This window comes from Pseudochaenichthys georgianus, chromosome 17 (assembly GCF_902827115.2).
Source record: "Pseudochaenichthys georgianus chromosome 17, fPseGeo1.2, whole genome shotgun sequence".
Classification (NCBI taxonomy): domain Eukaryota; kingdom Metazoa; phylum Chordata; class Actinopteri; order Perciformes; family Channichthyidae; genus Pseudochaenichthys; species Pseudochaenichthys georgianus.
Genome location: NC_047519.1, coordinates 38,452,025 through 38,464,335, shown reverse-complemented (window position 1 = coordinate 38,464,335; position 12,311 = coordinate 38,452,025). Strand labels below are relative to the sequence as shown.

The 12,311-nt window shown below is 39.3% G+C and overlaps 1 protein-coding gene across 2 annotated transcripts; it reads right to left on the bottom strand.

The window, feature by feature from the left end:
- Positions 1-1,869: 1,869 nt before the first annotated feature.
- Positions 1,870-11,755, bottom strand: LOC139435620 (zinc finger protein 79-like). 2 transcript variants are annotated; one of them, XM_071206352.1, is made up of 3 exons: positions 11,286-11,755; positions 10,272-10,338; positions 3,055-3,141 (listed from the first exon to the last, which is right to left on the bottom strand). In XM_071206352.1, exons 1-3 carry the CDS (start codon positions 11,470-11,472, stop codon positions 3,117-3,119), a joined length of 279 nt encoding a protein of 92 aa, XP_071062453.1. In that variant the 5' UTR covers positions 11,473-11,755; the 3' UTR covers positions 3,055-3,116. The 2 variants fall into 2 exon arrangements, with proteins under 2 accessions (XP_071062452.1, XP_071062453.1); XM_071206351.1 differs by lacking the exon at positions 10,272-10,338 and having other exon boundaries at positions 1,870-3,141.
- Between the last annotated feature and the right edge of the window lie 556 nt (positions 11,756-12,311).

Here is a 12,311-nt window from a genome sequence, read left to right as displayed (position 1 = left end):
AATATTAATTGAAATGCTTTTATGGATTTAGATTTTTTTTTTATTGATTTAAAAAATAGTTGTATTGATTTAAATTGACATGCATCCGCTAAGAAAAATAGTCCGTTGTTACTGTTTGGACTAACGTGGCAACGGCAGGAACTGCTTTGATAGCTTTTTGATTACAGATTTGAAAACATTGTTGCTTGCTTTAAAAGTAGCACAATTCATTATGTCAAACCTTGGAAAGTATCTAGATATCCCTGCCCTAATGCCAAAGTAACTGGCAACTGAATATGTGTCGCCGTTTGACGTCTATGTCTGGACCGCTGAGTAAAAAGGAGGGTTTCTGCCCCATTACTTCTCTTCTTACTTCTATAAGAATAAAACACGGAGGACGGAGATCTCTTTTTCTCCCCCTCTTCTGAAAGCCCAGCAGCTGATCTGAAAGCACGCTCCCCTCTCCTTCGGGGGGGCGTGGTCAGCTGCAGCTCACAGAATCAGCCCCCTGCAAAAACAGCGCTGGAAAGAGCAAATACAGCTAAATTAGGCATGGCTAAAATGCAGGATCTGTTTGGTATTTTGAAAAAAACCCTATAATTATATATTTTATATAGGTATGGCCCTACAATATAATGTTCAAATATAGCATGATATGTCCCCTTTAAATATTTGACCATGTTTATGTGCAAATGAAGAACTCTCACTGGTTCAGAACCTTTTTCCTTAAGTGAGTCTCTTTTCTTTTCTGACCTTATGGATATTTCACTTTATATTTAATACATAACAATAAAAGTGCAGAACATCTAATACACTTCACTATGAATCCAGAACAATACAACTGCAACAGTATAGATACAGCGAGATGTTTGCATGCATTTTGAGCCCATGTGGGCAGAAGTGGATCGTGCTGTTCATCCTATGTAATCTATATGTAAAGAAACAAGTCTAAATATTTAAGAAAAAGCTGTGAAACAATCTCAACAATTGGCAGCAAAAATGTAAGTTTTTTTTTCATTGGAATAAAAGGATACATGTTGAGATAGGAAGTTCTAATATCTTAAGAGAAGAGCTTGAATATTAAAAAATACAAACTCTTTTGGCTCACTCCTGTCTTTCTACTGGGTCTTTCTTGGCTATCTTCTAGCTCTATTCAGGTTTTTGGAGTTTCTTTCTAGCTCTGTCCCTGATCATTTTCAGAACCTAAAGGCTCTAAACGGACTATCTTCTGGTTATTTTCGGGATCCATCCACTATCTCTCGTCTCTGTCCAGTGAATTACACTTTTGTTACTGGAGCAGGTAAAGCATACGACAGATACTTTCAGCATTATCGGAGCACGAAGTGGAAGCTTGGATGAAACACAGCGGACTTCTAAACAATGAACACCCGCAACTTGGAAGAAATAAAGTTGGGTTTAATGCATTCTAATATTGCAATGCAAACCCATTATGTAATGAGAGTAATTAAGAATAATTTAGTCATTGAATGCTCATTTCAGTAGATTTAACCAAAAAAAACATAAACATATTGGACATGTGCTCAAGACTGTAACCTCTTCACATTCTGTTGAAATAGTCAATTACTAGCCATATCTTACACATTGCTGTTTTGAATCATTAATATGTGGATGACAGTTGAACTGGATGATGTAACATTTATGCCATCTGCTGGAAAGAAGACGTATTGCTCTGTTGGCGTTGTTTAGACAACAAAAACAGAGTGAAGCTCTCATTTCATAAACAATCTTTGAGTACAGACACCGTCCTGCAGAGAGCACACAACCCAAAAACACATTTTTTCGATGATCAGCAGGTGAAAGGCAGGACACGGGAACTTGGTCCTGAGGAGATGTAACGATTATTAAACAAGAAATAGTCGAGTCAAGGTGTCAAAGAAATGAACATGTGTGATTATTAGCAAATTGTTTGCAGGTGGGTGAAATCAGGCTTAGGGAGTAACGTATTACATGTAACAGCATTAGGTCATCAGGATACAAACTAGACAAATGTATTCCCTTACAGTTACAGAAGCATCTGACGACCAACACACTTGTGTCTTTTGAAACGATTACGACATTTAAATATTTTGTCACAAACATTGCAGCTCTATTTTTCCTCTCCTGTGTGGACTCTCATGTGTCGTTTTACACATCTTTTCCTTGCAAAATATTTCTTACAGACTGAGCAGCTGAATGGTTTCTCTCCTGTGTGGACTCTCATGTGTTCCTTTAAACTCCCTCTATGCACAAAAGATTTGTTACAGACTGAGCAGCTGAATGGTTTCTCTCCTGTGTGGACTCCCATGTGTTCCTTTAAACTTCCTCTATGCACAAAACATGTGGTACAAACTGAGCAGCTAAAGGGTTTCTCTCCTGTGTGGATTCTCATGTGTTCCTTTAAACTTCCATTATGTGTAAAAGGTTTGGTACAAACTGAGCAGCTAAAGGGTTTCTCTCCTGTGTGGATTCTCATGTGTTCCTTTAAAGTTCCATTATGTGTAAAAGATTTGGTACAGACTGAGCAGCTAAAGATGTTCTCTCCTGTGTGGATTCTCATGTGTGCCTTTAAATTTCCCCTATTGGAAAAACCTTTCTTACAGACTGAGCAGCTGAATGGTTTATTTTCAGCACTACGTTGTGGATCACTGACAGATTCATTTCTATTTTTCAGTGAGTTTGAGCCTGATGCAGGTTCTCTGGTGTCTTTCCAATCAGCACTGTCTTCAGTGTCAGGTTCAGAAGAGTCTTCAGTGTCAGGTTCAGAAGAGTCTCCAGTGTCAGGTTCAGAAGACTCTTCAGTGTCGTCCTCAGTCTTTGGTTGTAAACTGCTCTCTGGATCTGAGTTCCTGGCTGGTTCTGGTCCTCGACAGTCATCTCCATCAGCTTCTGTTTCCATGTGTTCAGTTTGTCTTTGATGAGGCTGTGAGGACTGAGGTTTCTCTTTATCATCTTCACTCTTCACAGGGTCAGGAGTGAAAGTGGACTTGGTGATATCAGCCTCCTCCAGCTCCTGAAGCTGCTCTCCCTCCTGACTGATCCTGAGTTCCTCCTGTTCCTGCTTAATGTGTGGGGGGGGCATTGGGTCCTCCTGGTCTAGACTGGTGCTCCACTCCTGCTGGCCAGGGAGAGGCTCTTCTTTAACCACCACCAGCAGCTGGACATCTACAGGAAACAGGAAACAAACTGTTAAGTGTTAGCATTTACAAATCTAATCGCCATTACAATGGGAGACATTTTGCAGCACTACGTCATGCCTTTGTTTTTATATTTTTCACATTATCTTTCTTAGTCCCACCTATTGTGTATTTTTTTTGGCTCAATTCACCTTATATAGCCCAGCCCCTTTCCACTTACAGTTAAAAATGAAAAAGGGTTTTTTCTTCTGGCTTAGCACTAGCTGCAATGTAAACAATGAATTGTATTCGGGATCGTTCACAGATACACTACGCCTACAGTATAGAATGAAAGTACTCGGTTACAAATTAAAATCCTGCATTCAAACCTTATTTAAGTATGCAAATATTAACCTGTTAAGCCCTGTGCCTGTTTTTCAAGTCTCAGGCTCAAAAACAATTTTTCCAGAACAAATGACCATAACTACACTTCTAAAAGGGTTAAATTAATAATCTTTTTTCTCAAAGTAATGATAAACCTGTGAGTTGGAACTGTAAATTATAGTGTCCGTCCAAAGATTATTTTTCACTTATAGTGAAAACTACTCTTGGATGATGGTAAGGTAGACTAAAAGCTTTAGAAATCCAAAGTACAACATATAATAAGTACAGTACAACCCTGTATCGAGATTGTTGCAAAACCAGTGACATTTGACCTTTTTAGAGAGGTTTAGCACACATAATTCCACCTCTGGGGTGATTTGGGTGGAAATGAGCGTTTTTACCGTTTCTCTGTTACCCATTGGTCGATTTTGGTGATTAATATCTCTTTCTGACTGTTAGAGCCAATAGAATCGAAGGGGAGTTTTCACATAGACACCAATGTTAACACAAAAAGGTGAGGGCTTTGCGCATGTAGTTTTGCATGAGAGTGAAGCTATCTCTCGCTCTGACATCTGGTAACGGAAAAACAGGGTTTATTTCTTATGGATTATCAGAAATCATTTCAAAGGGACACAGACACATTGGATTAACCTATGGATTAACTTCAGCAGCGTTAATGCCATTGAAGACCAGTTTTGACCAGACAACGACCAAGGTAGGCCATGTTGCGGGTTTTAGCTACCTAGCGCCACATGTTTTGATGTCTGTTCTTGTTATTATCTCCGCGAGTTCTTATCATAGAGTGATAACGTATATACCCATCGATTCTGTGTCTTCTCACGATGCGAATCGATGGGTTGGATGTGCAGAAAATATCAATAATAAGGGTTTTATGAGTGAGTTTCTGTGCAGTAATCTGTTAGCATGTTTTGCTCTTTGCTAATTCAGAGGCTCATTGTGGGGTTTAAAAAAAAAAAAAGATCAGTTAGATGAGTTTCTTCCCGTTGCATGGATATAAAACATTCATAGTTTATTCAATATTAAGATGCCCTCAGACACTGTTTCCTCAGATGACACGTTTTTCCCTCCGGTATCGGGGGTGCGGTGTAGAAGAGGTTAACAGAACATTTTACGGCACATTCTTATGTAAAAGTAATGATGGTGCAGTAAAATGTTCGCTGTCAGTGTGCAATTTATTGTGTTTCTTGATTATTTTGTAAGTTGCATTTTACTGCTGTACATGTTCAAAGTTGCGCTTGTATAAATGATTATAGATGAGGGAACCTGCTAAATATTAAAATGTGTGTGTTTTATATACAGTACCAGTCAAAAGTTTGGACACTTTCTCATTGAAAGTTTTTTGTCAATGTGTGGAATTACTTGCCTTCTTAATGTGTTTGAGACCATCAGTTGTATTGTGCAGAGGTAGAGTTAGTGCACAGTGGAAAGCCCTATTTGACTGCTGTTGTAATCCATATTATAGCAAGAACGACTCAACCCAGTAAAGAGAAACGTCCGGGCGTCCATCATCACTTTAAGAAATAAAGGCCATCCCCTTAAACTTGGTGATGTCTTATTTTCTGCCATGTCGCCATATGACTGTATGCAAACATTTGGACCAATTATTGGGCAAGCTGTGAAAGTGTGGAAACATGTACAGTAGAGAAATGGTGCAATTGGTCTGTAGATTGGCATAGTAACATACCCATTTTTCACAGTATAAAATTATACACAGATATTACCTGTCAACCAGAAAATGCTGTCAATTAAGGATGATTCCAAGCCCCATATGCCTTCTCTGTAACCAAAAGACTGTTGGCACATATGTACACATGGTTTATGAATGTACTGCAGTAAGAACGTTCTGGAAACAGGTTATTGACATTGTATCTGAGATTATTGGAGTTCACATACCCTGTCTCCCAAATATTGTATTGTTGAATGATGATTCTTCTCTTAACCTACAGAAACATCAGAAAGGGGTGCTTTTCGCTGGTCTAACAGCAGCCAAAAAAAATAATTGTAATACAATGGAAACCCCCACATACTTTATTTATCGAGCAATGGATATCATCCTTCCATGACCTACTAATTTCAGAGCTGTCAATCGCTTCTGCTAATACGGCTAAGGGGGAAACATTAGAGGCTATTCAAAGAGCTGCTGATCTGGTAATATCATTAATGTAAATTATGATTGTACATACTAGGGCTGCAACAAACAAGTAATTTGATAATCGATGAATCTATCGATTAATGAAACGATTAATTGACTATTCGGACTATTATGCCTTGCAGAATTTCTCAAACGCTCTTATTTAGCCATCAACTTTTAGATTTAGCTTGAGGTTGATTTAGGCATGTGGAAACTAACAATGAAGACAATAAAGATGCATACTTGATTCAAAAATACATATGTTATTAAATTAACTAAACACATTTTGAACAAAATTAACATTGCTTTTTATTTCAATTAAATAAATAATATTTCACATCAAAAGAAACAAGTGCTTTAACAAATCGTATTAAATAATCTGATGACAGAACTGTTAACAGAATAGCTGAAACTTTAACAAAATAAATAATAATAAATAACTGTTACCTCTAATCATTAACCCATGTTTGTATAATGTAGTTAACTCCGTGTGTTGCTTCTAGCATACATAATACCTGACGTGGAAAAGTTACTCGTGGATGGGGCTACAGAGCTGCTAGAAAGACAGTCGAACACCCGGTGCATTTCTCCGTCTGAATATGGAGCACTTTTGCTAAATGTATAGACAAATTGCTCGTGTTACCGCCCTTACATGCTAATCTCTTATTGCACTTTTGGTAACGAGCATTGTCCACATCGAGTAAAGTTTAACCACACCTCGGAGCGCGTTCTCTCCGCCATCTCCGCAGTGTGTTGCTGCATGTAGCAGCTGCGTGTGTGTAAACTACCCCGCCCCCTCGCACACAGACCGGGGAGAGAGATCTCGTCTGATCGAAAATACATCATAGACGCATTTATTTGTCTTTTTGCATAATTAGAAACGAGTTGGCGACACTAAGACTGCGATATAATGTTTTTGTAGCATCAATACATGACATATATTTTTTAAATGTCTCCAGTACCGATAAAAAGACCAATAACGTTGGAGCTTAACGGCGCGTAAAACACACGTGATGACGTCACCAACGAATCGACGACTGAATTAGTTGGCAACAAATTTGGTAATCGATTTTAATCGATTAAGTTGATTAGTTGTTGCACCCCTAACATATACGCACACCTTGGTGCAATTGTAGATTATCAGGAGTTAATCTCAATTCAGTTTAAACAGATGAAATATTATGTGAAAAAAAAAGGTATGAATGTTTTTTATGTGGATAAATTGTTTTGCAATAACATAAATAATATATATAATATAATAGATAGATGAACCCAGACGATTGCTAACAAAAATCAGGTAGGATTTTCTGTGAAATAGCAAGATGGGTGGGAAGGGGGATGGACGGGGTGGCATGGGAAAGGGATTCCCTATATTTTTTCTTTCTTTCTTTGTCTTTTCTTTTTCTTTTGTCTATATAATTTGTATCAGTGTATATAAGTCCCTTTTGTGAGGGCAAAAAAACAATAAAAAGTTGGTCACAAAAAAAAGAAATGAAGGTCAGTCGATCCGGAAAATATCAAGAACTTTGAATGTATCCTCAAGTGCAGTCGCAAAAACCATCGAATGCTATGATGAGACTGGCTCTAATGAGGACCCTCCCGAGAAAGGAAGAGCAAGAGTTACCTCTGCTGCAGAGGAAAAATACATCAGAGTTACCAGCCTCAGAAACCGCAAATTAATGCACCTCAGATTAGAGCCCACATTAATGATCATAGAGCTCAAGGATCAGACAATCTTAAAGGTCCCATGACATGGCCATTTCTACTGATCATAATCCAATTGTTGAGGTCTACTGGAATAGATTTACATTGTTCAATGTTCCAAACTCACATTGGTTTTCTCATACAGCATCTCTGTATAGTATGTGTATTCACTCTCTGTCCTACACGCCTTGTTGGAGCTCCTGCCCCCCCTCCCTATGAGCCCACTGTGCTTTGATTGGTCAGCTCGCCCACTCTGGTTTGATGAGTCCACCACCGTTACAGCTGAACATCAGTGTTTATGTTTTACAATGGCGTTTGATAGCAACCAGAAAATGACACCAGTAATGACAAACAGATGAGAATGCTGCGTGGGGTCTGGATGCCGTGTTGGCGGGATGTTGCGGGGCTCGCTGCTCTGCCCTTTGAGGCTCGAGGAGCATGTGAGCTGGATTACTGGTGTTGTTTCCTGGTTGCTGCGTGGGGTCTGCGAGACACCGCGGAGCTCAGCCTGAGCTCTGAGTGTATTTGTGTACGGATCTCCGCACAGTACCGCAGCAGAGAAAATATATGGTTGAGTGAGTGAGTGAGTGAGTGAGTGAGTGAGTGAGTGAGTGAGTGAGTGAGTGAGTGAGTGAGTGAGTGTGTGTGTGTGTGTGTGTGTGTGTGTGTGTGCTGTAGTGTTGTCACGATACCAACATTTTGGTTTTGATACCGATACCAAGTCAAGAATTGCGATTCCGATTCTTTTTCGATACTTTTCAAAAAAACAGTCTTAAATGTAATTATTGTGCTTTATTTCACACCAGAACCATAACACAAACTTTTAAACAATGAGAACAATAAACAAAATAAATGACAAGAATTCGTATTAAATAAAATTAAGCATCATTTCAAACAACTTTTTTGTTTTATAAAATATAATTTGTTTTATATTTTATTAACATGTAATATGTAGTAATATAAATAATTATTGACAAAATGTATATTGCAGATGTTAGCCACATTGGTAAGTTAGCTAAAAAGATTATATATTAGACAGTTATCATTGCCATTAATTGCCTCGTCAAACTACGAAAACGTTCGTTGTCACAAAATAAATTACCCTTGTTTGACTTAGATTTGAGGGCATGGGCTTGACATGATGTAACTATGTTATCTATTACATTCGCTAACCTGTCTGTCTTTAAATTCTTTAAACAGCTCTGGATGCTGGTCGGCGAGGTGCTTAGCCAAGTCTGATGTGTTGGCTCACTTGGTTTGCAGGGATCTAAAACATGTCTCACAGACAGGCCTCGTGGTGTCCGTTGGCTTGCCCTCACTGTCAGAGATATAGCTCAAATACTTCAAATTTCGCTTCTGGCGTATTTTTTGTCAACAAGCCGAGGCAGTTGCACTCCCACTTGCAGCCATGCTTCTCGTTTTCTCATATGCTCTGGCAGCTAGAGCGTGGCCGCGTGCACGAGAGAGGGGAGGGACTTAGAGCGTGCTTGAGAGGGAGGGACTGCAGGCACGGCTGCAGTGCAGGGAGTGGAAGCAGAGCGCTGAACACACACGGCTCTTATTAAAACGGCGCTTTCTCACCGGAGTACTTTTCCCCGTCATTCTTAAAGTACCGATACTAATGACACGGAGGAATCATACCGTTTTTAACAGCACGGTATTGCGGTACCTTTCAAGTATCGGTACACCGTGCAACACTAGTGTGCGGAGCTCTGTGAATTGGTCCATTTGGACTTCGTTATGTCAGTATGCCCCGGAAGGAAAAAATGGAAAATCTCCAACGAGGCGTCCCGGCCCTAGTTTTTATGCTTAGTTTTATGCTGGTAGTCCAGTTTTCGCGGCTTTATTTAGTTTCCCATAGGGTATTTATTTGATTTCTGGTTAGGGGAGGGAAACTCTGGGTTCTACGGCCTGTGGTGTGGCTGGCTCGGGTTCCCTCCTTCTGTTTGTTTCTTTTGGCCAGTCCTCCAGACCTCTTTTCGTTTGCCGGATTGCTTGTGTGAGCAAACGGATCTACTTCAATAAATGATCGCTATCAAGTACTGGTTTTTGCGTGTATTATTTTATGTTGTCTCCCCACGAGCCACTACCACGGAGAAGAGGACGGGTCGTAACAATAGACAAGTTTTTTCTGTGTTAGAGTTTTACTCGCTACAGGGTATACTTTGAGGGTTTGTGACTCTGCAGACCGTTTGCAGAAAAAGCTACATAACACACGAGGGGACGGGTAATAACAGGAAAAGCATGACATGGGACCTTTAACATGCACTGTTCAGAGGAGACAGCGTGAATGGTCCAATTGCTGCAAATATCCACTACTGAGGATGAACAACAAGAAGATAATTGTTTGGGCCAAGAAACACAAGGATTGGACATTAGACCAGTGAAATCTGTACTTTGGTCTGATCGGTCCAAATTAGAGATGTTTGGTTCCAACCTCCGTGTCTTTGTGAGACGCAGAGAAGGTGAGCGGATGGTTTCTGTGGTGGTTCCCACTGTGAAGCATGGAGGAGAAGATGAGATGGTGGTGGTGGGGGCTTTGCTGGTGTCACTGTTGGTGATGTATTCAGAATTCAAGGCACCCTTAACCAGCATGGCTACCACAGCCTTCTGCAGTAGCCAGCAAAATATAAATCATATTCTGGATTTTTTTTTTAAAAAGGGACCTATCATGCAAAATGCACTTTTGTACGTCTTTTATACATGCATGTGTCCCCGGTGTGTCAGGGAGCTCACCAAGTGTCAGAAAACACAACCCTCTCTCTTTTCCTCCATATCCAAATCTCTGAAAACGGGGCTGCAACAGATCTGATACAGACTAATACAGATTTGAAATTTGTCTGACGTCAGGAACCAGGTGCTTTGCCTATATGGCCAACTCTCCACCTATCAGGGGAATGAGAGGTTGCTGTGGCATGGTAACAGCATGGTAACAGCACCGTAACATGAAGCTCGTGCCTCCTTTGCAGGGGGGCGTGGTCAGCTGCAGCTCATGCAAAGACAGGGCTGGAGGAGAACAAATAGAGCGAAATGAGGCATGGCTAAAATGCATGATCCGTTTGGTATTTTGAAAAAAAATCTTCACATACATGTTTTATGGATGTATGGCCCCACAATATATTATTCAAATATAGCATGATAGGTCCACTTTAACACTTCTTTGTTAACTAGATAATTCCATATGTGTTATTTTATAGTTTTGATGTCTTCAGTATAAATCTACAAAGTAGAACCAATTTACATATATAAAAAACTTCGAATGAGAAGATGTGTCCAAACTTTTGACAGCGTCTAATACTAGTGTATATCTCTCTCAAAATATATATTCTGTATATATATATATATATATATATGCATGTTGTCAATAATTGATTGATGAGATTTTACATTAATTTATATTAATGTTTTAATTACTTAATGACCTTTGTACTAGTTCCCCTATTCTTTATCAAGTAACATTTTAGATGTGTTTAATTTATTATTGAACATATTTATTCATTGATTTCTTTATGAATTATTCTCCCGCAATTTGAATGAATCCAAAGTATGTATTTGTATTTGCTTTTACACATTTAAAAAGAAAAGGTGAATAAAGAAGCACATTAAAACTAAAGTATCAATCTATGTCACATTTAACCAACTAGTGCTTACATGTATGGGTAATATTTAAATCAGTAAATTAAATGGCATATTATTCAATGTGTGTATTTTTATAAATATATTAATTTTGGTAGGTTTGCTCTTCCGTAATACATTTGAATTATTATAATAAAGTACATGTGTCTAATAATACTTACATACTTTTACTTAAATAGGATATGAATGCAGTACTTTAACTTGTAATGGAGTATTTTCACAGTGCTGATAAAGGGTCTAAAGACAAGTGTTATTAATGTGATAATAAAGTGTTACTGAAGAGTGTAAAGTGTTAATTAAGGGTAAAGGGAACAGACCTGCTCTGTGTATCCGAAGCTGAGGCTGTAAAACAGCGTCCAGTAGTTTCTGGAGTCTCTTGTTCTCCTCTTTGGAAAGAGACAGCTCCTTCTCGTACTCTACTATCGTTTTTTCAAACAGAGCAAATATCTCTTCAACAGTGAGTTGCTGCTTCTTTAACGACGGCAGCATTTGGACTTTAATCATGTTTAATAGATCGTGCAAACTCCGTTAAACACACCGGTTCTCTCTCCATCAAACTCTCAATCTGACTAGTGTTGCTAATGTGTTTCCAGCTAGCATGCTAAGCTAGCTCCTATAGTCCGCGGTAAACGCTCCAGAAAAAAGAGCACACAGACCAGTCAGAGGTTTATCCAAACACACAGATGATGGATCAGTAGTGCTGGAGCTCACACACACTTTCTCAGGAACAGAGAGAGAGAGAACCGTAACTACGAGACGCCACCTCGATACAGGTTCTTCTCCTTGGTCTTCTTCTCTCATGTTTTGGCGGATTGCAAAGAACTTTAAGGTGCTTACCGCCACCTACTGTACAAGAGTGTGTATCACCATATTATCCTATCACCACTTGTGGAATTATACAACTGTATTTACATTTTTTTTAATTCTTCCCATCAATCCTGTTTCACTCAAATACTGAAGAATGGCCTTCCTGGTAGCTCTTACCCCCTCACCTTCTGTTCCCAGTATCCCCATCAGCCTCCATCCACTCCCTTCCTGCCTCTCTGACCCTGTCTCTTAATTTTTACCTCTCTTTTTTGTACATGTTGTAGTGTAATATGATGTGTTCCACATTTTCTTTGACTCCACACCCCCTGCATTCTTCAACTTCGCTTTTTCCCATTAAAAACATTGTGCCGTTTAATCCTGTATGATCCAGTCTGAGTCTAGTGGTGATTATCTCCTCCCGTCTGTTCCTTTCTGTATAGATCTTTGTTATGACTGATTTTTGTAATTTGTGGTATCTCCTCCCTTTCTGATCTTCCTCCCACCTTTGCTGTCATATTTCCGTACCCTTCTTCTTA